Source organism: Loxodonta africana, chromosome 7, assembly GCF_030014295.1.
Source record: "Loxodonta africana isolate mLoxAfr1 chromosome 7, mLoxAfr1.hap2, whole genome shotgun sequence".
Classification (NCBI taxonomy): Eukaryota; Metazoa; Chordata; class Mammalia; order Proboscidea; family Elephantidae; genus Loxodonta; species Loxodonta africana.
Window position 1 is genome coordinate 131,558,184 of NC_087348.1, and position 27,985 is coordinate 131,586,168.

Sequence of the window (27,985 nt, forward strand, 5' to 3'; positions counted from 1 at the left end):
GTCATGAAGGAGCTCTTTCGACACAGAGTTTTAAAAGTTAATTCTAGTACTTTGGGCAAACAGGCCCATGTCCCCGAGAGGTAGGTAGCACCTATAGCTAATACTGAAAAGATTTCTTCATCTTAGAGAAAATGTTATTTTTTTCTGTAACTGAAAAGTTCGACCTTTAGGGTAATAGAGAAAGAAGATTTGAAATTAGTTTCCTGGGGAGTGATAAGGAGAGTAATTTGGAATAAGCTGGTTCATGGGCAAAACGTTCATCTGATGGTACGGTCTGATGGTAGATTAAAAGGACCAAATAAATGGGCTCTAAGCAAATTTTTATATGTAAGTAGTTATAATGAAGACAGATGCAAATCCATTCCTTGTGCTATCCCTTCATGCTGGTTGGCAAGCTCTGCTAGTCCATCCCCAGTGAGATGTACCAGTGGAACCTTTAAGGCAAGAGGAAGAAGCGTCCATGGTTATCAAATAAACCAATGGGGTGGAAACCATCCATAAGCCATGAATTATTTGGGACAAAAATACGGAAAAACTTCTGAAGGTAAGAAAACCTAAAGCCAATGACTGAGAAGACGGCTTGGCAGCCACTTTGATGGGTATTCTAGTCTGTGACTGCATATAACCTGCTGGTCTCTAAATGGCTCTCTCAACTGCCAAACTACAGCAATTAGAAATGGATGATTTATATGTAATTTCTCTGAGCTGACTGTAACCTATGAGGCAGGACTGCAGAGAAACACTTCAGCAAAAAGGAGTCATGCTTGGATCAAATGTTGGTGACGGCATCTTTTAAACAGGTGTCTTTCTAGAGAATGTTTCCAGCACGGGCGCCTCTGCAAAGGACACTGATATGAGCAACCATTTCTTTGTTTCTCTTGACAGCTCTGTTTCTTGGAGGCTTTAAAAAGCAATACAGCACTTTAATGGAAAAACAAATCAGGCAGCATAACCAGCAAAAAACGCTCTTGTGGTGCCCATGGCTCTTGAATCACTCTACTTTCCTCCCGCGTAGCCGTATCAATGGGCTGGTTCCCGGAACAATCCTCTAAGGGCTACTATAAGATGCCACAGAAATGGCCGCTGGCTTGGGTTTAGGAAAAGGTTTCACATGATTTCCTTCATTACTGGATAAGCTTTTCTTCTTAATGCTTTGATTAGTGGTATTTTTCTCACCTACTTATTTTATTAAAAATACTCCATGGATTGTGGATGGCTTTTCTGCACCCTTTCCCTCTCTCCCCTGTCCCTTACCTTTAATTTATGTTACCCTGGTCTTCTCAGGCAACAAATCTCACAGGATATTCACACAAGGTGGATTTCCTCAACAGAAGATTGCTTTGCTTCCTCTAGTCATCTGTTAGTACGTCTAAAAATACATGACGGGACCAACCCCATGCTCCAAAATAAGGGAAAGCCTCCCAAACACTAAGGTGATCAAATTTTTGAGAATAAATTTTTTGCCAAGTAGTCTCATGTAAAGAGAACCCTTTGGTTGTCGTAAGTCCTAGCAATGATTATCCTTATGCTACCTATCCCAGGTATCTTATATAAAGGGGTCATAATAATAATTGTCTTTATGTTGTAAATTAGCCCAGCTCCTATTCCTGGAGACATCAGATTCTTATTGTGGCTAAATGTCTTTGGTTAAATGTCTGTCCCCATCATCGCAAACTATTGCAGTCCCCGATTCTGGGCTGGACACATCATCCACAGTCAAAGAGCTGGGTGAGGACCTTTCACAAGGTAGAGGACCAGGAGAGTGCTTACCACCATCCTCTACTTCCTTGTGTGACTTCTTACAAAACTTGAGTCTGTCTTCCATGAGGCTGAATGAAGAGCTACACTGTTTTTCTGAGTCCTGGCAGGGGTAAGAACTATACCACTGGCTTGTCTGTCCAGCTCCAAGTCCTTCAGTTGCCCTCAGGGATATGTCTTTCTGTCTCTCTTGCAGTAAGTTGGCTTCTCGAAAACCGGAATCATATGGAGGTGGCTCTATGGGTCCTTTCAGAGAACATATTTTCTTTTCCTCTGGTCGAGATGCCCTTGCCTTCTTTTTGAGGGACCAGTTTTTCAAACTGGCCACACCGTTTCTTAACCATGTGCTGGGGTGAAGAGTTACAGAATGTAATTGTGAATGCCACTCTACAGTGTCCTTTTTTGGATAAGCCAGGTAGTTGCTGGCCTGCCCTGATGAGGAACTGGGCATTAGAGAAACAAGGCTGGAACTGCTAAAGTCAGAAGAAAGCTCTTCCTGTTTCCTCGGAGCCTGAAAAGTGCAATCAATGGGAGAGGAGGTTTCAGTGGGGGTAAACATGGAGTGTTCAGAAATCTGAGAAAAAGCACTGTCCTGGGAGCTCACTGATGAGCCAGAAGGGGAAGTGCCTGGGGAGGATAAGCTGGAGTAACTAGTGCTGGGGCAAATGTTTAATCTTGGGGATAAAACCTTCTCAGTGTTCTGGTGTGTGGCACTACTCTTGCCTATCTCGATTCCCATGACCAAGCTCTGATTAATAAGTTTTTGCCCTTCCATTTGTAAAGACTTGTGCCGCTTGAGATAATCTTCCTCTCCATGCAAAGGACCAGTTTCACAGCTGGTTTTATGTTGTTTCTTTGAATAAATCCCCCTGAAATACGTCAGCTTGCAATGCTGGTCATCTATGTTGGGCTCTGAGCAGCGCCGGTGCATCCTTGAACTCTTGAGGGCATCTGCTGTGTGTGGTGGGGAGTATCCCGGTGTATCTGCATTTATGGGCTGGGTCCTGCAATGATCCTGTAGGGACATGCCACTGTAAGGTGCCACAGAAATGGCCACTGGCTTGGATTTAGGGAAGAGTTTCACACGATGTCCTTCATTACTGGACAAGCTTTTCTTTTTAACATTTTGATTAGTGGCATTTTTCTTGCTGATATCAGTGCCTGTGACTAAATTCCGCTTAAAACATGCCTTACTCTCTTCTTGGAGGGGCTGAGTCTGTTTCATGTAGTCCTCATCTTTTTGAGAGAGAATTGCATCACAACTGGACTTACGTAACTTTTTCTGATAAAACTCCCTGAGATAGGGAAGCTTTGAGTCCAGATAGTCGATGCTGGGCTCTGAGCAGCGCCGGTGTCGCCTCGGGCTCTTGGGAGCATCTGCTGCCGCTGTAGACAGGCAGGTGGGAGTGCACACGCTGGAGGGGGCCCTGGCACGGTCGCTCGGCGGGACCTTTGCGTATACTGCTGAAACGCTCATCAGCTTGGATTCAGGGGGCGGTTTCACTTGAACGTCATCATCTTTAGAATGGTCTAAGTCAAAGTCGCTCAGGGCTAAAAGGCCTTCCGCCTCAGGCTGATCTAGGTCATAGTCACTGAGGGTTAAGACAGAGTCCATGCTCCTACTGCCCTGACTGAGCTTCTTTACCAAGTCACTACATGGAGCGTCAACATCTTCATGGAGTTCATTTTCCAAGCTGTCATAGGAGGAGTCATTCAGCTGGAAGCAGGAAATATCTGTTAAAAAATCAAACCAGGATTAACATTTTTCCTTACCGCAACTAAGCCCATGCTGCTTTACACACCTATTTATTTTAAAAACAAACTATGATGCTTACATTTAATTCTCTTTTCATGTATTCAGATTCTTACTCTCGTGAATGAAAGGATCCTTCACAGTCTTTCCAAATGTCAGTGTGGAATTAAAAAAAAAAAAAATGCTTGGAGTGTATTAGATTCATCTCAGTGCCTGATAAAATGGCCTTTTCTTAAGTAGTATTTCCTCAAAGCAATGAGGGCATGTCATAATACTAAGTGATGGTAAAAATATGAAGGAGCCAATGCCAGGTGAAAAAGACTGTCTCTTCTAATATGGATTAATGGTGGCTACATAGTTTTGTTGTTTTTTTTTTTACATATAATTAACTCTAGTCTTTTTGGTAGTCTTTGGGAAACCTTTCACTAACTCTATCGAATTCTCTTTTACAAAGTCCTTTAACGTCTATTACCTTATTTAATCTTTACAACAACCATAAAAGTTAGACATTACTACTACCAAATTTTATAGATTAAGATACTGATGTTCAGTGAGAAAGAATAACTGGCCAAAGATAACATAACTAGTAATCGGGGGTGTAGGGATTCATACTCATATGTCTTCAACACCCACCCTCTATGATGTTTAGTTGTCTTAAACCTATTTCATAGCATACCAGAACTCTGAAGTGTCTCAGGGACCACTGAGGGGAAGGAGAACAAAACAACAACAACAAAAAAAAACCAGCCAGGGATCTGGGCCTTCCACTCCAGTTTCTACCACAGCAGTTCTATTATACATATTAAAGTGCCTTGTAAAGTTCCATTAAAAAAAAGATTCAAACTGTAACATAACATAGCATGTTGCTACTAACAACATCTTGAAGTCTGAGACCTCATTTTTTAAGATTCTTAATCCCACCACAGTGTTAAACATGCCCTGACCTGTTTGTGGGCCTTCTGAGGAAGGAGCAGAGGCCTGGGCCCCACTGACCCAGCTCTGGTGCTCCCCTCACCTCAGCTGCTCCAGGACAACCACTGCCTTGGCATCTTCCACCAGACCCACACAGACATCTGGTCTATTTCTCACAAGAATCAATCAAATTATTTACAGTACCTGAGGCATTCTCTCTATTATCACATCTCACTGAAATCTCTCCCAAGAGGGAAGTGATTTCTTCTCCAAATATCCTACAGCAATTTTCAATCAGAAATTGTATAAGCAGAGAAACCTATATGAAAAAGGACAAAAATGAAGTGCTGCTTTTCATATAGCATGTTTATAAATCATATTTCATACATGAATCCTGATTCTAATTAAAAAAATGTACAAGAACTCTGAGAAACTTCAGATCTGATAATGTAAACACACAAAGCAGTTTCCCCTAAAAAACAATGATGCTTTCAAGAGTCCTTGGGGCACAAAAACTACATTAATTTTAATCAGTGAACTAAAGTTACTATTTGTGGCCTTTGGTTAATGTTATCATTTTTATACCAATGGCTCCATCTTAAAAATTAAGGTAATTTCAAGTAACCTCTATAGAGTGTTTGGTGTGAAGAATATATTTTTTAATTAAAAATTGTAAAGCATCAATTAGATAAACTGATAAAACTTCTTATATAAAGCAGGCTGTTATAAAGTTGGGAAGAGGGCGCCCTCTGTGGATGTGCTGTGAAGGAGAGAGGCAACTGGGGGGGAAACTTGTCTTCTGCCTCGCTACAGTCCCATGCAGCCTTCCTTCTGGCTCCTAACAGGAAATGGTTTGGGAAGACAGAAGATTTTACTGGGATACTTTGTGCCTCCACTGAGATATAGCGGGACCTTTCAATAGTTTCCTTGCCCCGATAGCAGAGGCAAAGATGGTAGCTGAGCAATTCTCAGAAGGTGCCGTAATTGGCAGGGACCAGTGGAATGTTAGAAGTAAAGGGAATTAATACCCTCAAGCCTCTTATTAACTGCCAGGTACGTGGTTTCAAGTAACTACTTTATGAAATAGTAATTATCACCACCTCCATCGTTTAGATGAGGAAACTTTGGATCAATTGTTGTTAACTTTGACCCAGATTGTATGTCTGGCAAGTGACAGGGCTGAGAATTGAATCCTGGCTTGTCTAGCTCCAAAGCTCTTGCTTTTTTTTTTTTTTAATTATGGCAATTGTTTTAAGTAAGTTGTAATGTTTACCCTCCTTAATAAGAGAAGTAATCAAACTGTTATAACTTTTATACTTAACAAAACACCTTCCCATAGTCTACCAGGATAGGATAAAACACTCCATAGCCAGTGAACTCAAATTTATATGGAGGTGTAATTCTGGTATTTAAGAAAACATGTTTTGGAATTTATACCCTGAATTTGAGGTTCAAAATGGGGACTCAGTTCCCCAGGGAACAGAAATGAAAAACTTCATTACCTTTTTTGTAAATTCATTTTCTAGTTCTGGGCTGGAAGAAGTAGGAGGCCAAAGAATGCTCGGAGCGATACACACGGCTAAATTAAACGCAGTCATCTGATTGGATGAAGAATGTTGCTCAATGTTGTATAATACTCCAAAAAGATATCTTAGGAGAACAACATTGGCTCTCGGAAGCTGGTCTAATAGCCTAAAGGCAGAAAAATGTGCTCTTTAACCCAGACGTTTCACTTAACAAATCTGTAAATACAAGCAACCCCCACTTGACATGAAGAACCAGGCAAAGCAAAAATACTGTTCAGATATGAAAGAGTTTCAGTTAACATGGTACCATGCAAAGTGAGGACTGCCTATATATAAGCACTGGGGATACACACACACACACATATTTGTACATTGTCTTTACAACCCAATGCAAATATAAATGAATGCAAAAATATGCCTTGTAAAAAAATGGTGCTTGAAATATTTCCCTGAAACTAAGACAATGTATTTTAACTTAGGCAAATCCTATAACATTTCAGAATATTCTCAAATGAAACCCCCAAAAGATTTCTGATGAAATCAAACAGTAATTAAACTTAAACCTGTTGCCATTGAGTCGATTTAAGTGCTCCTTTATTTCCAAGCAGCACACAGGAATGCTGTCTCTTGATGAGAACCCAAACCTCAGCTACTAAAACTCCAGGTCTGCTTTGAGAGCTTACACTCTGCTCTACCAGCCGCCAAGGTCAATTCTGGTCCATATGTCTTTATATTGCTGTATCACTTTCATATTTAAGTCTAGATTACAATAATGTATTTTCCACTGTCCCCATTTTGTAATGGATAGGGATTTTTCAATTTTGATTCAGTGAAGTGAATTTTTCTACCATTCAGAAAACATATTTATATAGAAACAGATATATGTTTATATATATAAATATGTTTTCTGAATGGCAGAAAATATATATGCATACGAGAAAACTTATATATAGACATCTATATCTATACCTATATATCTATCTCTAGTTCTCTGTTTTTATAAAACATGTTTTATGTTTCCAAGTTGATATTCATGGTTATTGCTTTTTTTCAACAAGAAGTTGCAACCTGGGGGAAAAAGAATAATCTGACTCATGGTGCACAAATAGCAGAGTCCTCCTTCAGTTCAATGGGCTGACAACCAGTACAATTTTCTAAGGACAAATTATGAAGAACTTTGAAATGGAACAAAAGATTACTGAGCGTGTCCAATGGAAAATAAGGCATTGTCTAGCACACCCTTTGGGTTATCTGATTCTATGGTGGCTTTAAGTTTGAGCTATTTTATAGCTCTGTAAGTTGTAGATAACTGATAGCTATGAACATAATACTTGTCTCTAGACTTGAAAATTCTGTCTAAAGGAGGAACAATTAACTCACCTACCTCCTCTGTAGAAAAAGCCAGTTTTGCATCGATTTAAATTCATTTCAGCATTTCTGATTGAATTATATAAATTGTGGTACTTTAAAATTTTCTTTGAACTGGCTGTAACATCTTACCGATCCCCTCATCATTGATTTAAATAAAATCTTTCACGTGTTCATTTCATATTTGTTTGAAAGTCATTTTACCTTTTAAAAATATCATCCTTTAACAGTTTATAGGATACAAAATTTTATAGAATTTGATGCTCATTATCTGAATGGTTTCTGCCAAACTATAGTGGAAGCAGAGGTGATACTGTGTTACATGGCCTTGGTTTCTGGTGTCTTTCACAACTGCACGATGTTCTTCTACTGGCAAAAAAAACATCTACCAGTAGTGCGTAGGTAATAATTCACATTTGAACGTTGCTAAGAAAAATCTTCCAAGCAAGCATGTACAAATAAGTGCTACTGGGATTCTTGGGTTTTCACGGAACTGGATGTATTGCTTGGGAGTCTGTGTTAAAGGGCGGTTCTTTCCTATTCTCTTATAACAGAAACATTCAGGAGGTGAGGTGTGGCGTTAGGCTAGCAACCTCCCGTACAGGAGTATAGACAATGCATCCTTTTTGATCAGACTGGGACCTGGCAATCACTCTCCCCTTTTCCTCGACACTTCCTCCTGGGTGGCTGCCTCTCTGCTGTGCTCCCACTACACCCCCACGTCTCTTTCATAGCACTGATTGTCTGCACTGTGACTGTAATTCTCATTGTATTCCACTCTCTACTCTATCCAACTGTGAGTTCCTTGAGGGGAGGGAATAGGTCTTTTATCTCTGTATGAATTCCATTGCTAAATGATATATATAAGGAGTTGTCTGGTTAGTAAAATATTTACCAAATTAATATCATAAAACTGTAGATTGGGCCTACAACATTAGCTACTGGACTAATGGATTTCAACTCCTACCAGTTTCAGATATACAAAAGGCGTACAATGGCCAGGTATTCCATATTAATAAAATCAGAGGGAAAAAACAAAAATTACAATGACAGCAGCTAGCATAAGTCTACTCTTAAATTGGCTCCTTTGGACATGACTTTGGTAGATGTCATTACTTTACTAGAGAAGTCTTTAAAATATAAGCTTTAAAAAAAAAACTATTTTTGAGACATGGTCCAATTAGAATAATTACCTTTGGATTGTATTTATTTTCTCTTCATCATTGCCTTGATCCATTATACAGATCCAATGATCATAGAGAGCTGATGAAAAAATGCTTCCTGGAATATTCCGTAGAAAATCCTTACATAGGGGGAAAAACAAATATTTCAAATCATTATTTTCATGCCAAATATATATTGGAGAAATTAAGAGAGAAAACATTTTGTTGAAAAATTCAGTTAAGGCCGCCCTTCTTTGGATACATAGAGCTCTGTGCCAACTGACCTGCACACACAGAGACATGTGCTTTGATTTTTTCTAACAAAAACTGGAGAGATAATCAGAGTCCTGACTATGGTGGGAAAGATAAAGGAAAATCTGTTTGAACTGCAACCTCCTGTGTGTCTACACTGTAGCAAACCAGAACAACATGGCAGAGTCTGGCAGTAAACCATCCTAAATCTCTCGCCCCCATACAGAAATACATATTTTGCTTCCATATTTTAGCCCCAGTACACTTAACTTCTAGAAAGAAAAATTCTAAAACAAAAAGCAACAATAACTAAAGCTAAAACACCTCTGCACACAAGCCAGGCCTGGGTCTGATGTCTTAGGGTGTATACTTCTTAGAAGAAAACAACTCTCATTATAGCTTCACTATTCCTTTCTTTAAATGGTACATAAGCTCAATTCTGCAGACTTGAAAGTGCCAAGTGTTGGTAATATACTAACACAGGTTTTCCCTTACAACTCCTTGGATTGGAATGTATATGCCCTTAGAAAAAGAAGAAAGTTTAGATATGTTACAACTTCAAGCCCCTGAACTCTGGAGTAACAAAAGTATAAATGCAAGCTGTTATGGATTGAATCGTGTCCTTCCAGAATGTGTACTGAAGCCCTGCGACCCTGTTTGGAAATAGTTTTTCTTCTGTTGTGTTAATGAGGTCATAACAGAGTAGGGTGGGTCCTAAACCTAATCGCTTCTGAGTTATAAAAAGAGCAGAACAGACTCAGAGATGCACGGGGCGGGGGGGGGGGGCGGGAGGGTGGGCACATGATGACAGATGTCAAGGAATTTCTGGGGCTATATATAAAGAAGGACCCTCCCCCAGATTTGATGCCTTGATTTGGACTTCTAGCCTTTGAAATGGTGAGAAAATAGATTCCTGTTTGCTGGGGACATCCACTTGTGGTATGTTTTGTTGTGGTAGCACTAGGTAACCAAGACATAAACTTACTAATTGGTGCCCTGGAAAATTTAACTTATTTTATAGGGCTGAAGAATTGCTGAATGATTCTTAATACCATACAACCAGTCTGAATATTTTAGCTTAAGTTCTTCTATGCTAGACTGCAGAGAAGTGATCACATCCCCATGCCAATTTACAAGGTATACTGCTTTCACTAACACACTGCTTTCACTAGCTTCACTTAAAAAGCCCGACATCTCTTCTAGTAATAGCTAGTTCCAGGAAGTGTACCAGGATGTCTGTGAAGTTCACCATCTGGTGATCACTTATGCAATCATTCTGTACATATTTACTGATATGTGCCAGGCACTGTTCGAGGTGCCGGGGAAAGAACAGTGAATAAGACAAACTCCCCGTTATCCAGTGGTATTGGTGTACAATTCCAACCAGAATGAATAAAACAAAGTCCCTTTTATCCAGTGGTCCAAAAACCAAAACCAAACCTGTTGCTGTCGAGTGAATTCCGACTCATAGCAACCCTATGGGACAGAGTAGAGCTGCCTCATAGAGTTTCCATGAAGTGCCTGGTGGATCTGAACTGCTGACGTTTTGGTTAGCAGCCGTAGCACTAAACCACTATGCCACCAGGGTTTCAATCAGAGGTACTTAGGGTTTCTCCCTGTATTCCCCACAGCAGGGTTCTCATATATTTGGAGGGAGAAAGCCTTGGGCAGCACCCCTGTGCCTGATGGACACTAAACAACATGTTCACTGTATATGCGTATCCTTTTTGGCCTTGCGGAGCCCTATCCTGTAGAGACCACTGGCAGGGTTGAGTGTGGTAAACAGACAATGACACAAGCATGGTATGACCAAGGGTGTTTGTTGTTTGACCTCTGTTTACAAAAGCCTTAAGAGTAAACTCAATTTGGTTCTAATTCTACATTCATTTCCAATCTAGGACAACTCTGCATGTTGCTTTTGGCATAGTATTAACAAGGTCAAGGTTTCAAAGTCTAACCTACACCAAGATTATTAAATTCAATTTAACGTCTAAGTATTGTACCCATGGTTGGCTGCTCTCTGGCAAGTTCCTGCTTATAGCATAGAGATAGGCAAAAGTTGGCAACTGGGCAACTTTAACTCTTGCAAAAAAACCAAATCAACAACTTTATCCGTTTGCCTTACAAAAGGCAATATGCAACGTGTTACTTTTATGCTGTGTTTATATTACTGATTTGGAAGCTCTGATAACGTATTGTTACAGTTAGCTGGTTATGTGTGCGTGTCTCCCACTTGCTCATCAGCTGTCCAGGGCAGGGACATACCCTAATCTTTATCTTTGTGCACCTCAATGCCAAGCACGGTTCCCGCCATAACAGAGCTGTATCCTTAAGTCACTGCTAAACTGTTGGTATTTATCATATGCCAGATTATTAATGGGGGGCAAAAGAAGACCAACTGTAACGAGATTCTAAGATAACTGAAACAACAAAACAAAAAACCTCTATATAGTTATGTCACTCTATTTTCATACATTTTTAAAAGTGTGGTTAACAAGTAGCAAGATGAACTGATTCAAATTCTTTCCCTTATTATATCTTCCAGTAGAAATGTACCTGGCATGCTTGTGATTCAGATTTATCATCACGAAAGTTATCACTTTGGGGGGTAAATCTACTGACTTTTCATCATTCCAAACTAATTTTAGCTGCTGCACCCACTTTACAAGTCAGATTGAGGAGAGGCAAAATTTGTTATTTCAAAATGAGGTAGTGACAATAGCTCTCTTTTTGGATCTCCTGGAAAAAAAAAAATCAGGATCTGCCTTGAAGAAAAACATCATTAAATCTTAAACCTACACTTGAAAGATAATGACTGGTAACATCTCAGTGAACTCTTCTGCAGCTGCAAAAACAAGTGAGGAAATACAACTGCCATCATAGCTAAGAAAGGAAGGGAGAGTTGGTTCGGAATGACAATCACCAACTCAGAGCACTCAAAGGGAATTCTCCTCCCAGCCAGCACCAGAGCCGGGTCACCAGCAGAACTCCCCAGTTCATTTGGGATGTGCTTCCTGCAGGATTAAATATGAACTTCTCTTCAAAGGCCGGATGGATCAAAGCTATAAAGAGTCTAAAACAATTTTCTTCCAATTGTAGTTTGAAGAATAAGCTTATATTTAAGCAAATCCACCATAAGTGAAAAATTAAAGGAAACCTTAAGGACCGCTTCAAAACAGTCTTAAAAACAAGAAACAAAGCAAAAAAAAAAAAAAGCTCAAAAAATATCTCTGTTTCTGCAACCACATGGAAGAAATGGGAGTATAAAAACACAGTAACACTATCACAAAACCTCAATTACTTGGAATCCATGTAACCAGTCTCCTCAATAGTCTGGATCTTTTTTGTTCTTTGGTTACTTCTGGACAAGCAATATTTCTACAATATGAGACACAATTGAACTCTTCTAAAACCAGGCTTTTTTTGTAATAAAAATAGCCTCAGCAATTTAGCACAAAATTTTAACAAGTGTGGTGCTGCAAAGGAGAGCACAGTAAGAAATATTTTCTAAAACATAGGCCTTTGCTTCTTAAATTAAGAGATAGGAGAAAAACTCTCTGATTAAAAAAACAAGGAAAACTTCACTGTGTGTATGTATCCCTGGCATATACATCTGGTTAAGTACACCAACACGTCTTTATTGTACTCCAGGATTACAGTCATCACTAACCCAGTGCAAAACAGATTAGATGATGCTATCTCAAGCTCTCCAGTTTTTCTGAGTGATTTTTTTATTGCAAAGGTCTACAGGAGTTAAGAACAGACACAGTTCATTTACTGAGAAACATCTGATTGTTCATGAACTCACAACATAAGGTTCAGTGAGGTGCTGGGTAGTAGTCTGGAGTAAGGGTATACAAGAGCTGTCTTTATGTGTCTCTGAAGGCTGTGCCCCAAGTTTTCCTGAATTTCCTTTTTTTAAGCTCCAGGACCTGGGATGCAGGCTGGGCCCTTTCTCTATCCCTGGCTCCAATGCATTTCCAACCCTGCTGGGAGATCAGAGCCTGGGGCTGGTCTGCAGGAGCTACTGCTAGGGTCAAAAGCTCTGCTTAAAGCTGGTTTCCCAAAAATGTGAGGCATTTCCAAGAATGTGGGGAGGATAACATTTTAGAAGAGCTCTGTAACTATATATGTGACTTTATTAATCTTGTGGTTCTTATCCCTCCTCTCCTCCTATGGTTGTTAAAGAATGCCAAATGTGCTAAAGGTAAAAGAAATCCCAGATGTTGGAGTCATTCCCATTCCACGTTTAAAGTAAAGGCATCAGGGGGCAGGGAAAGGAATATATGTGGGCATGATTATGGAAATGAATGGAATTTTCACTGGCCTCACTGAGCAATTTTTCTTGTTTAATTTCAAGGCCAATGTTTGTTTAGTATGTTAAATGTCTATACCTATTTTTAAGGTTTAATAAATTTTATTTTTTGAAAATTTTGCCTTTGTTAGGAAGGAGACAGTAAGGAAGTCTTCCAAAGCAGGATGTTTGCTTTGGTAAACATGCTGTATATGTTTTGATTTTTTAAAATTTACTTTTATTTTTTGGATGGGTGGCAGAAGTGAAGACCAGGAGAGTGCACGGGATGAAAAAAAGTTTTTTTAAAATTTTTATTGTACTTTAGATGAAGGTTTACAGAACAAACTAGTTTCTCATCAAACAGTTAGTACACATTATTCTATGACATTGGTTAACAACCTGTTCCCTCCTGCCTTCCAGTCCCTGCCCCAGGGCTGGTGAGTCCATTCAGTCTTGTTTTGTTCCATGGGCCTGTTCAGCCTTTGGCTGAAGGGTGAACCTCAGGAGTGATCTCATCACCGAGCTGAAAGGGTGTCTGGGGGCCACACTCTAAAAAATTTTTTTAAAAAGCATATCTGACATGCCACATTATTGGTGATGGCTTTTAAAGTCCAATGTTGACTTTGTGAGGTGTTTTTACACTTTTTCAGATTCTAAATCTATCATGGTTCTTTGCTGATGGAAATAAGGTTCAAAGTGAAAGAAAGCAGTCATCTTGCTACAGACCTACACCCATAAGGTAGATGAAGGGCAAACTTTTCCTACCTTTAGGACAGATGCTATCACAAAAACAGATTCGCAGTCTAGGTGTACTTCTACTCCAGAGTTCAGTTTCTCTTTCAGCTCTCTGCAGGATTTCACATTGGCCGACTGTCTGAAGATGCCTTTTGTGAGGGGCCCTTTTTGGTTAAGAAAGAAAAGCATATCCTACGGGGAAAGCAAAGAAAAACGAAACAGAACAAAATGGTGCTTCACACATGCAAACAAGGGAACACGCACTTGCGCTTTCGGTTGCCAGAGGCGAGTGTGTGCTTGGGTAAAAGCACCGAAGGATTGGGGCTGGGTGTGCTGCTGGAAGGACTAAGCGAAATTTGTTTTTTTTTTGGTGGTGGTGGTGGTGGGGGGTGTATCTAAATCTCTTTTCTCCAATTTATTCTTGCTTTATAATCAACAACTAGAACATTCTACCTTAACTACTTGCTTTAAAAAGATTTTCCTTTGTTCAATGAACCAACAGCCATCACTCTAGAATCAAATTTCTCTGACTGCTTCAAGGTCCCTGTTGACATGTCTCTCTCCTACCTCACTGCTCTTTGTTTGTCATTCTCTAAAAAATATAGAAATATTTTTGCCACACTCCTATACTTGCCTGTCCTTCCCTTTATGCAACTTCATACTTTATTCCTATTTCCTGTGTTTACTTTTCTTTTTTTTTTTAAATTAGGCTCAAAAGTCACTTCCTCCAGGAAGCTTTCTCCAGTTACATAGTCCATTCTGGTCAATCTTTCATTTTGCTTGCTTTCTGTCTCTATGTCCTCTGCTCGCAGTGTAGAAAAAGCAGTCCATGGGATCTGAAACCTCTTTATGCCATGTATTCATTGTGTGAACTTGGGTAATGTTCTGAGGCTTTATTTGTCAAGTAGGAATGATGGTAACAACTAGACCCTAATATGTTGTAAAGGATAAGCAAGAAAGTGTCTAGACTAGTATCTAGCACTTACAGATCCCTAATATAGCATAAAATGCCATACATTTAGTACAGTGCTTGGAGGACACTGAATACTCAATAAACATTGCTTAACACTGACCATCTAGTGTATCAACTGGAGACAATACAAAATCTGCAGCTTTCCTCTGACACAATCTATGTACACATTCTATATATGCCAGTGGATGTGTCTTTATGTATAAGCACTGGAAATACAAAGAAAACATAGGTGAGATTTTTAAAAAGTCTCAGACTGAGTAGTTTCTGTTGCCAAATTAATTAAAGGAGACTTTCAGAATAGCGGAGTTCAAAAGAGGATTTGAGAGAAATGTGAAGGACAATGTGGATTCTCCATCTACAGAGAAAATTCTAATTTATCAGAGCAGGCTTATGTGGCTCTTCCCTGAAACCAGAAGACTATAGATTATCTCTTCCCACTATGTCTACCTTATGATTCTACAAGAGCTAAATCAGATTTTATTCTTGGAATAATAAAATAAAGACTCTCAGCCAAAGTCAAGGGGTATCTGTGATTTTTCCATTCGGGGAGTGATTTACCTCCCAGAGCTCCTCCTTTCTAAATTTCCTTTCCCATTAGTGTTACAAACCAAAATAAAACTTACCAAGACAGGTTTGGGCAGATTGTCATTCTCACAAATATTTGGCAGGGAAGCACCAAAGAGCTGGCCTGGCAAAGGAGATGTTGGTGACATGGGCAAGTTGTCCAGGTGAGTGCTCGAACCCCGCCAAAAGGCCCAGTTTATGATAGATCTCCTCCTTTTAAATGTCTTCTGACTGGAATCTGAAGAGGAAGTGAGATTATTAGAAGAACTAGTTTAAATCACTTAACCTTATTTCTAACCATTTCCATTTTGCGGTATTATTTTTTTTACTGGGGAAAAAATACATATACATGTCCTTTGTTACTGACAATTCAACCTATGAAATTTATTAAAATAATTTACAAATTAAGGAAGACTCTGTGAAGGAAGAATCAAATGTTTAGGTTCTTCTCCCATCCATTTTCAGGGCAGCCCTGGTCAGTTTACTTGTGTTTCGGCCCTGGATTTTCAAAGGTGAAGGAAAAACTCCCTACTGAACTCTAACGACTTAAAGAACAAGGCGTTTCACACCAATACAAACGTCTTTCTATTTTAAAGATGAGAGGAGGCACACAAAAAAGTTGAGCTTGCACTGATTTTTTATTTAAATTAGTCAACAATTAAATAGGAAAAAAGGAAGGAGGAAGAGGAGAGTGAGGAGGGTTAGCAGGATGAGGAGGAGAACAAGAAAAGGAGAAGAAAAAATAAAGTCTCATTAAAATGTCTTCTAGAAACAAAGAATGTTTTATTATCTGATGTCCTGTTCAGAGGACAGAGACAGGAAGCCTCATGCCCTACATTTAGTTCCTCTTCTTCCAGCTGCAAAGACTTCCATGTATCTTTTCAGTTCTTGACTTTAAGAAGTATGCGTAAGGCAGCATGGTAAGAGACGGATGCAAACACGAGTCCAACTATGTCCCTGCCATTGTGAAGTTCACAATCTGGTCGGGGACAAGACTGGTGGGAGAAAGCAAGTATAATAATAAATAAAGCGTGATAAGGGAGGGACAAAATATCAAAGGCACTGAGAGAAAAGACACATCACATCTATCTGAGAGGAGAGAAGGAGGGATCCTGGAGGTGTTTGCATTTGATGTGGATTTTGAACAAGATTTAAAAAAATAGGGCATCTACCATGGTGCCTTGCAACTAAGAACCGCTCAATAAATCATTCATGAACAATAACTGAACTGAGGAGGGATTAGGTGGGAAAATGGGAGTCCCTGGGTGATGCAGAGAGCTGATGTGCTCAGCTGCTAACGGAAATGCTAGAAGTGTGACTCTACCTAGAGGCACCTTAGAATAAAGACCTAGCAATCTACTCTGGAAAAATCAGCCACTGAAAACAGTAAGGAGAAGTTTTTCTATGTCACACACAGGGTCACTATGAGTTGGAATTGACTTGATGGCAACTAGTTTTAGGTGAGAAAAGACTAGATGAACAAAATAGGCAGAACTAAGAAAGTCAACAGTGAGTTATGACTCTATCAATAGTGTTATCTATGTCCACTTTTGTGGCCCTGGTGGTGCAGTGACTAAGAGCTCAACTGCTAACCAAGAGGTTGGCCACTGGAATCCAAAAATCGCTCCCTGGAAGCTCTATGGGGCAATTCTACTCTGCCCTATAGGGTTGCTATGAGTCAGAATTGACTCGAAAACAATGAATTTTTTTTGTTGTTGTTAATGTCTATTTTTAACATGAAAGGTGTGGGTCTGCACAGGGTTTGATATACAAAAAGACAACTCTTTAAGGTTCCACTTCTAAAAATGGCTGAGTAGCTCCTTTCAGACCTCCCCATCCAAAACACATATACAGATAACTATAAACACTGTACAAAATACAAAAACAAAAAAACTACCTGAAAGCATTAAAGAGTAGACAAAAGAAGGCAGATACTGGAGGTTAAAAGTACAACACTTGGAAGAGGGAAATGGCATGGCACTGGTGAGCTTCCCATTCTTACAGCTTTTAGCTTGGGGACCAGCCCCAGTCTATGCCAGGCTGTGTGACTAAAATTTGGAGAAATTGGCACTCTTACTGGCTTGAAGGACTAGAGGACAGAGGTGGAGGCAACCATAGCACCTGGAGACTGAGGGAGGAAATCCCAGAAAGGAGAAAGCTAGATAGTGGGAGACCCACATATCGTTTATAAACTCTGCCCAAATATCTGGCTGGCCCCTGAAGCATGCAGACATGGGCAAGGTTCCAAACACCTGGCAGTTAAAGATAAATGAATGGACACTTGAGGCACCATAATCCCCAGGTGGCACCCATATAGTCTGACTTCATTTTCTCCAGTGAGGGCGTAGGGGAAATAGTCGTTACCTTGGCTGTGTGGCTTTGTTTCCTGTGATACCCGCCAAGCTACCCAGAGGTGATGTTTAGCCCCCAGCACTCCCTGACAGTGGCACGCTGAAGGAGCTTTTCAAGCACAGGACATGCTCAGTAGTCTTAAGTGCTAATTTCAAAGAAATCTTTTACATTGTTTGGCTTGAATGTATCTTAGCATTTTACTTCCTCAGAATAATCTACCTAAACCCAATGCTGAAAAACCCAAATTGTGGGAAGATAAATAAGTAACATTTTACCAAAAGGCCTTGGAACCATCATGCGCACTTCACTTCACAGTAAGGACATCATCCATGTACACTCACTCAGGTGTGAAATTTGTGGGCTCTGGAGTCAGGAGTCTGGTTAGACTTATTTGGGCAAGTTATTTAACTGCATTCAGTCTGTTTCCTCAGCTTTAAAATTAGATTGATATCACCTGCCCCTCAAAGGCTTACTGAGAAGATTAAGCAGGCTAATGTATGAAAAGTACTATGTTGTGCAGGGCAGAGGCACAGCCATCTCGGTAACTTCCCCCATGCACAGTGCCAAGACACCAGTCTCTTGCCCACAAAGAGGACCCCTCCCTAAGCCCACTCTCCATCCGGTTGAACAGCCTTCAGGCAGATATCACTACTCTGCTTAACTAAGGCACTTTCCTCCTGCTGTGACATTCCCAACCTCTGCCATTTTTTAAAAAAGAAAAGGAAACCAAGCCCATTCTTAAATCCAGGAGGAGGGGTTCTTGAATGTCTAGCAATGTCAACCTGTGTGAATGTTTGATGCAATATATGGCAAGTTTATGTACATGGTGAGCAGCTGTATGCAGTCTGGTTTTAACCACATTTAACCTGGTTTTATTATTTCTAAGACTATCAGATTTATTTGTTTAGCTTTCACACACTTTGTAAGAATGCCCTAGCATAAAGTTATATACTTAGCTTTCCTCTGAGTGTAGAAAGAGGATAAAGTAGGAATTGAGTCCTGTACTTTATCAGAAATACTTTCAGCCTTAGCCATGCCTTTTGTTAGGTACAGCATTCAATCTGAAAGTTCATGTTCCCTCTGGAACTGAGGAAGAAAAAAAATCATTCCAGTTTGCTTTCCTACAGAACTTTTATAATGCATAACTTTAACTTCTTAAATGTCAAAGGATGATGAAAAAACATGCTATTGCCATAAAAAAATAGAAAAAAAAAAAGGGTGATGTAAATTCAAAACATACTAAATTCACATAAATCTAGCTTTCCTAAACAACCCTGGCAAGATTCAGGCTAATGTTTCTTCATGGTTAAACAAGGGAACTGAATATTAAAAAGTACAACTTCTAAAATTTGTGCTCATAGAATAACAATCACAACAACACAAACTTTAATTAGAAATTTTATTCTGGCCATATGACTCCTCAAATTAAGAATGCTTTTTTTTTTTTCCCCCCCAGGGCAGGAAATATATATGGAAGATACTGGAATGATAGGGCAAACAGGCAGAACAAAAAGATGTGTCCTATATTTTAGCACCCACCATAAAAGTTCAGTCCAGTTATAGGCTTGTCCTGGGTTTGAAGCAGATGTGGAAGGTGAGTCAGCTGTGGAAACAGAACTAGGAGTTGAATTCAGCTCAGGCTGGAACCCAAGGGCTACCTGAGTCCCCACCCGTAACAGATCCCATATCAACTACAGGACTCATCTGCTCCACTCAAGCTCTTCTGTACCAGGTATGACTAAGCCATTGGATCATTCACTTCTTCTGTGTTCTATACTCCAGGCTAATTTCTGGGAATGGAAGAAAGATGAGATCCCGGGCCTTGAGAAACTCATAGTCTAATGAAACAGGTAGATATGTAAATAAATGATAGTAATGTAATTTTTTTTATGTGTTACACTAGAGAGCTGTATAACGTGCTCTGGAGACAGAGAAGGGGCAACTGCCTGTCTGAAGGAACAAAGAATGGTTTCCCAGAAGGGACAGGAAGAAAGAACGTGCTTTAGTTAAGCAGAACCAAATCAAACGAAACCAAACCCGATGCCATCGAGTTGATTCTGACTCATAGCGACCGTATACAGTGAGATTTATTTCAGTTGGGTCTTGAGGTCATATCTTTGAATGTCAATATCCTGAGTCCCCAGTTAACACTAGAGCTTCTCACTGGGGACCAATGAGTTACAATGATCTAAGTAAGCCACAGGAAAACTTGTGATATCATACATAAGGTCAATGGCTTAGCAGTGGTAAATTTTTTGAGTTGAGGGCTGAGGTAGAAATTTTTATGAACAAGAACTGCTCTCATCCGCTAGTATTATTGAACACTGGTTTTGGAAATTAGTTTTTGCTGCAGACTTGGTAATATTTCTTAATAAATTCAATCTAAAATTACCAGGCAAAACAGGGCTTATTTATAAAATTTTTACTGCAGTAAAGTCATTTTGACAACCAACGTTGTTTAATCATAAATAATGTAAAGCTGCTTTAAACACTTCCTGAGCTGTCAAAAGGTAAAACATGAAGCAAGATCTCCATTCCCACACAAAGTTGCAGCAGATATATTTTCTGAACTCAAACTACAGTTTCGACAGTGTTTTATGGACTTCAATGCAAGTGCAAAGGAGATATCTATATTTCAAAATCCATTTAACTGTACAACTGAGGAGCTTCTACTAACCTTTAACTGGAAGTGATTAATCTGCAGTTAAATGACACTCTAAAAGGCAAATATCAAGGGAAGAATCTAGGAGTCTATAACTGCCTTCCAGAGAGAAATATGTTCAGTTAATATTATGCTTATAGAATGATAACCGTATCTGACAGTACCTATCTGTGTGAAAAAGGGGTCCAGCTAACCAAAAAGTCAGTGGTTCAAACCCACCAACCACTCTGAGGGAAAAGGGCATGCCACTCTGCTTCCGTAAAAACTACAGCCTTAGAAACCCTATGGGGCAGTTCTTCTTTTCCTATACGGTTGCTGTGAGTTGGAATGACTCGATGGCAATGGCTTTTGCTTGTATGAAAAGACATTTTTAAAGATGAGATACATAAAAAATTTCATTACAGATCGGAATATTTGTAATCAATTTTGATGACAGGGAACACTAACTTTGAACCTCGTTTAAGCAAAATGTACTAATCCTTATCGTTAGTAGATCTGTATTACACTAAATTATGTTGTTGTTAGGTGCCATTGAGTTGGTTCTGACTCATAGCGACCCTATGCACAACAGAACGAAACACTGCCTGATCCTGCATCATCCCTACAATCGCCGTTATGCTTGAGCTCATTGTCGCAGCCACTGTGTCAATCCACCTGGTTGAAAGTCTTCCTCTTTTCCACTGACCCTGCACTTTGCCAAGCATGATGTCCCTCTCCAGGGACTGATCCCTCCTGACAACATGTCCAGATTACATAGACACAGTCTCGCCATCCTTGCCTCTAAGGGGCATTCTGGCTGTACTTCTTCTAAGACAGATTTGTTTGTTCTTTTGGCAGTCCATAGTATATTCAATATTCTTCGTCAATACCACAATTCAAAGGTGTCAGTTCTTTTTTGGTCTTCCTTATTCATTGTCCAGCTTTCACCTGCATATGATACAATTGAAAATACCACGGTTTGGGTCAGACACACCTTAGTCTTCAAGGTGACATCTTTGCTCTTCAACACTTTAAAGAGGTCCTTTGCAGCAGATTTACCCAATGCAATGCATCTCTTGATTTCTTGACTGCTGCTTCCATGGCTGTTTACTGTGGATCCAAGTAAAATGAAATCCTTGACAACTTCAATCTTTTCTCTGTTTATCATGTTGTTTTCTTTATATTGAGGTGCAATCCATACTGAAGGCTGTGGTTTTTGATCTTCATTAGTAAGTGCTTCAAGTCCTTTTCACTTTCAGCAAGCAAGGTTGTGTCATCTGCATAACACAAGTTGTTAATGAGTCTTCCTCCAATCCTGATGCCCTCTTCTTCTTCATATAGTCCAGCTTCTCGGATTATTTGCTCAGCATACAGACTGAATAGGTATGGTGAAAGGATATAACCCTGACATATACCTTTCCTGACTTTACTGCTCAGTATCCCCTTGTTCTGTCTGAACAACTGCCTCTTGACCTATGTAAAGGTTCCTCATGAGCACAATTAAGTATTCTGGAATTCCCATTCTTCGCAATGTTATCAATGACTTGTTACAATCCACACAGTCGAATGCCTTTGCATAGTCAAGGTAAACAGCTTTCTGGTATTCTCTGCTTTCAGCCAGGATCCATCTGACATCAGCAATGATATCCCTCGTTCCACATCCTCTTCTGAAACCGGCCTGAATTTCTGGCAGTTCCCTGTCGATATACTGCTGCAGCCGTTTTTGAATGATCTTCAGCAAAATTTTGCTTGCCTGTGATATTAATGACATTGTTCTATAATTTCCACATTTGGTTGGATCACTTTTCTTGGAAATAGGCATAAATATGGACCTCTTCCAGTTAGTTGGCCAGGACGCTGTCTTCTATATTTCTCAGCATAGACGAGTGAGTACCTGCAGCACTGCATCCGTTTGTTGAAACATCTCAATTGATATTCTCTCGATTCCTGGAGCCTTGTTTTTCGACAATGCCTTCAGAGCAGCTTGGACTTCTTCAGTACCATCGGTTCCTGATCATATGCTACCTCTTGAAACGGTTGAACATCGACTAAATCTTTTTGGTATAATGACTCTGTATATTCTTTCCATTTTCTTTTGATGCTTTCTGCGTCGTTTAATATTTTCCCCATAGAATCCTTCACTATTGCAACTCGAGGCTTGAATTTTTCTTTCAGTTCTTTCAGCTTGAGAAACGCCGAGCGTGGTCTTCCCTTTTGGTTTTCCATCTCCAGCTCTTTGCACATGTCATTATAATACTTTGTCTTCTCGAGCTGCCCTTTGAAATCTTCTGTTCAGTTCTTTTACTTCATCAATTCTTCCTTTTGCCTTAGCTGCTCAATGTTCAAGAGCAAGTTTCAGATGTCCTGTGACATCCATCTTGGAGACTCTTGAGGAGGCAGCTCTTCCCCAGTCATCTTTTGAGTGCCTTCCAACCTGGGGGGCTCATCTTCCAGCACTGTATCAGACAATGTTCTGTTGCTATTCATAAGGTTTTCACTGGCTAATGCTTTTCAGAAGTAGACTGCCGGGTCCTTCTTCCTAGTCTGTCTTAGTCTGGAAGCTCAGCTGAAACCTGTCCTCCATGGGTGACCCTGCTGGTATCTAAATACCGGTGGCATAGCTTCCAGCATCACAGCAATACGCAAGGCCCCACAGTATGACAAACTGACAGACACGTGGGGGTACACTAAATTATACTCTATTATTATTTGGTTTTGAATTTCATCAATAAAAAAATTGGTAGAAATTTGTTTTGCTACATACTATCATTCATTTGCCTCTTGGCCTACAAATTTTACTATCTGGCCCTTTACAGGAAATATCTGCCAACCTTGACCTAAATTAGCGGTTTTCCTAGTGGTTGTTCATTTAAATTGAAATCTAAGGAAGATTAAAAAAACCCACAAAAACAAACTACAAACTGTTTCACAGGTGATTCTGATGCTCAGCCAGGCTTTCACACCATTGGTCTACAGTTACTCCACCCCTTTCCCATTTACCGTGGGTCATCTACAGCTGGAACCATTGTTACCCTAACTTCCAATAGGCAGAAACTATAGGGGATGCCTACAAGTTAACTGAGCAAGCCACTGGCAACACTGGATAAAACCCTTAGGATTCCTGACCCCTGATTATTGGTCAAATTAATTAAAATAAAATTGACAAGGGACCAAGAGAAATGGTTTTGAAAAACATGGGGATTAAGGTAGAAGAGTAGAAGAATATGATTCTCCTCAGCCTAGTTACAAAGGCAATGAATGCTCCCTTCTATTTTTAATGAGCAGTAACAACAGGCCTATTCACTCATTCATTCATTCAACAAATATTTATTGAGTACTTATTTAAATATGCCAGGCACTGTTTCAGGTGCTGGGGATAAAGCAGTGAACAAAAAGACAAAAATTCCTGCCTTCCTGAAGCTCACGTTTTAGTGGGCTGAAAACCACTGGCATTTCTGTAATGACCCTTTAAAATGGCTCAACATGTCAGTCAACAGCCTTACAGTCCAATAGCTCCGTTTGCCATTATAGGAGAGAAGATGATTGGCATATATGCAAGGGAAGCTTGTACAGGCAAGATGAGGGAGTCCCTGACTGATGGCTTCAATGAAGTATAACGTTTGAGGCAAGGTCATCCATAGAAAGTACCTGAGTTGGAGGTGCTCGTGTGAGGGGATGAGAATAAAACAGTTGACTCAGGGAGCAGGAAAGAGACTTAGAGAGTGTCCGCATGAGGTTGGTTATTATGAGTTTATAGTAATACCAACCTACCCTGTTGCTGTATGATTTCCTCTAGCAACGCTCAGAGTTCATCTAGGGATGAGATTTTACTAGGTGTCTAGGAAGGAAGGAAAGAGGGTCAAGGAAGCTGAGGTTATTTGAAGAGAGAGACTATGGAATCTAGGCTGGATAAGGAGGGAAGTAGAGATAGGTGGGGACTAATGGATAGAAAAGTGGTGGAACTCAGTAGGCTGGAGGGAGACAGAATGCGTCTGAGCTTCTAGGGAGGAAAAACATAATAAGCAAACACTGGCTGAAGAGGAACGAGGCCAGTAACAACTCTTTTTGCCCCATAAAATGTCAAACTCTGAAATGAATGGGTTGTGAAAGGAAATCAGTTTCCTGCTGTTGCTGCAGATGTTCCAGAAACTATAGTTGTTTTAGTATAAAAATTATAAACAATTTTAAATGCATTAGCAGAGGCTCTATTTAAAAGAATGCTGGTGTGTATTAACACTTAAAGCCAGAAAAAATTTTATAATGAGTGTAGATGCTGATTTGATTTCTCTCTAAGTTTGGATAGTGCATGCACATTTTTTGTAAAATTTAGGGTCATTCTGCAACGAGATTAAAAACGTAGGAGCTACTTTCATGACTGCTACATCGACTGAATCACACACATATGAAGGATTTCAGGCTGTGAAGATGATGTCAATAATCTTTCCAGGGCTGTCATATTATGTAGCACAGACATGGCCTCAGTGATCTCCCAAGGTCCACACCATCCCTTTAAACCTATGGCTACTTAGGTTCAGGTTTGCTTACTTGCAAAAGGCAATGCCACTCTTCACTGGACCTCCCAGTTGGCTAAAACTGACAAAGACAGGGGTAGAAATTCGTCATCAATTTCCCACTACCCCACGCACTCTTTTTGGTATCCATTTTGTTCTATTTCTTACCAAATCTTTGAGACTGAGGGTTTAATGCTCAATCCTGGGCTAGGTGAATTGATGGTTCTCCTATATTGAATCTTTATTACAGGGTTGATAAAGAGGTAGCTATGTTCCCAAGAATTCAGATTAGATCAGTAGGCTATGGAGAGGCTTCTGTGGAAATCATTTTCAACTTCACACACTATCAGTACCAAAATTCAGGTAGGGCATGAGTCTCCTGACACTCATCACTGACAGCCTCCTTTTTATAATGTGAGCATCTGTGGCGGGGGGGGGGCGGGGAGGGACACATGGTGGAGTGTATTACAGTACAAAGGAGGCACTGAACCACCTGCAGCATTGACGGTGCCTTTGACTGCGCAGTGGGGATAAGGTTAAAGGGGAAAGAAAAGTGAAGAAAGAAGGACAGGCTATTCTGCTGCAAGCTGCTGATTACAAGTCAGTACTGCCCGCCTCTGATTTATTAAGCCATCTTCTTCTAAAACGCCACATCTTTCTTTTCAAAACACTTTGCAAATTTGAAAGAAAAAAATGCCTCACCTGGCTAGAAGTGCAGGTCTTTTGCCTTTGTACTAAGTTTGCTTTCGGAAATGAGAACTTCTGCTGAAAGATGGCTCTGTGAAGGAGGAGACGCTACTCACCACTTAGTTGCTGGGTGGCTGCCAGGCGGCTGGGCTTCAGGATGAACTGGCACTGCATCTCTCGGGGCAGCTGTTCCATGAGGAAGGGCTCTTGGGGGTTGGAAGGGGAGGTGGAGTCCTTTGATCCCTGGGTCAGAAGCACCGTGTCTCGAAGATGGCTCATTTTAATTCCATAGGGATATTCATGCCCTATACAGAGAAAAACCTAAATGTAGACTGCAGGCTGACTGGTGTGATCAGACCCATCCTACTGTGAGCATGTATGCTACACACTGGAATGGACTGCAGTTTGCTTCTGGGAATTCTGGTATAAAGGATCCTTGTGTTGACTGACTGATCACCATGTACAAGCCTACAGATGGAGACCACTACAAAATGCAGGTGACTTGCCCTACCAAAGCAGTGTCAAAGGGAAAAGAAAAATGAAAAAGGAAAGAAAATCTTTAAAATATACCTTATTTGGAATGTATAGATCAGTTTTTGATTTGCATAATGTTGACTTTTCCTATGTTTGCATCTAATAATATTTAAGATGCTCTAGTTTCTCCTTTGGGGCCCTGGTGGCATAGTGGTTAAGCGTTTGGCTGCTAACCAAAAGGTCGGCAGTTCAAATCCACGAGTTGCTCCTTGGAAATCCTACGGGGCAGTTCTACTCTATCTCATAGGGTTGCTATAAGTCAGAATTGTATTGACAGCAATGGGGGTTTGTTTGCTTTTTTTAGTTTCTCCTTTAACTAGATCTGTAAATCTTTGAACCCTCTCAGCCTCAAATCCATGATTTAAAATATCTACCTTATCTATGACACAGGGTTATAAGGATCAAATAAGTAAACATTAGTGGTTAATATTATTTAAATAATAAGGACAAAGAACTATATATGTCAAGCATCACTATTATTACTATTATCTAACACAAGGTGTCTGTCTGAAAAAGATTTTTCATTAGTTACATAATGAGAGTTACTCAAGAGCATTGGGATTGGCTTGTTTGATTTTATACTTCCCTCCCACCGTGGCCTCTGAGGTCGGTGTTCACAGGTAATAACCAGAAGGGAGACTGAAGGGCATTAGAATACAGAAACAAGATGTAAAAAGCTATTTATCAACTGAAAAAACTAAATCTTGGACACTGAGATTGACTGCAACATTATTTTTTATTCTTTTGTGCTCTAAATAATTAAATCCCCCCCTCCAAAATTTTTTTTTTTCTTAATATATTCCTCAAAGACCACTGTGGTGTAGATTTCAGTTTTTATGTACAAACAATAAGCTCCCTTTCTTTTATTCCTGGTTTATCATTGAATGTAACTCAGTGAACTTTTACTTTCCCTTTTCACCTGGCATAGGCAAACGATGTTAGTGTTCCGATAATGTTAAGTAATACCACAACTTCCAGGTACAGCCCCCACCCACCCCTAGCCAAAAAAAAAAGGCTTCTATAATAGCAATAAAGTGAAATAAATTCATCAGAATAACCAGCAGCTAATCTACATTGAAGGAGCCCTGGTGGCACAGTGGTTAAGAACTATGGCTACTAACCAATAGGTCAGCAGTTCTAATCCACCAGCCATTCCTTAGCAGCTCTACTCTGTCCTGTAGAGTCCCTGTAAGTTGGAATCAACTGAACAGCAATGGGGTTTAATCTACAGCTGAGGCCTGCACAACACGTTAAAGCGTACAATGAAGAATTGCTGCTAAATAACAATTATGTGATTCCATGGTTATTTAGTGAGAACTAGCAATGGGATTTAATTAAAACTGTTTTAAGCATAAAAGTTACCACCTACATAGCTGTAATTAGTATATTTTATTAAGCCAATTGTTTTAAAGTATTTAATTTTGAATTACAATTTTAGTTATTGACAACTGACTTAAAAAAAAAAAAAGACATTAAAAAAAAAACAAACCTGAAATGGTAAATTTTGTCTTCAGCTATGTACATGCTGGGTTGCTATATCTAAGGCTGAGGATACACATTTTATAGAAAAGTTTGGTGTTTTAGATTATTCAGATCCCTTGAAACATACTGCATTACACAGTAGTGACCTCACAGGTAACTGGAAGGATTACAGGAGATAATGCTTGGGATACGCCTTACACGCTATCTGGTGGATAGTAAGCACTTTAAAATTGTTAAAAGAAACCACCAGCACCACCATCGTCATCATCTCAAGATGTGCCACAGACACTGTCCCTTATTTTAATTGCTCTGTATCTGTTAAGCATAGTGAATGAACTTACTGATCAGGAAATATTTTTAGCTAAATCAGTCTAACAGCTACCTTCAGGGAACGTGTAACCTATTTACCAATAGCTCCTCAAGAACATATGCTAGAAAATTTGGCTAAAGAAAAGGCAAAGTACGTTAATTAGTAAAGTA

At 39.8% G+C, this 27,985-nt stretch overlaps 1 protein-coding gene across 1 annotated transcript; it reads right to left on the minus strand.

The window, feature by feature from the left end:
- Positions 1-453: 453 nt before the first annotated feature.
- Positions 454-27,770, minus strand: ARHGAP20 (Rho GTPase activating protein 20). Its single transcript, XM_064289550.1, has 8 exons — positions 27,704-27,770; positions 25,606-25,794; positions 15,358-15,536; positions 13,792-13,953; positions 9,911-10,038; positions 5,926-6,115; positions 4,628-4,742; positions 454-3,492 (listed from the first exon to the last, which is right to left on the minus strand). Exons 1-8 carry the CDS (start codon positions 27,768-27,770, stop codon positions 1,634-1,636), a joined length of 2,889 nt encoding a protein of 962 aa, XP_064145620.1. The 3' UTR covers positions 454-1,633.
- Positions 27,771-27,985: the final 215 nt, after the last annotated feature.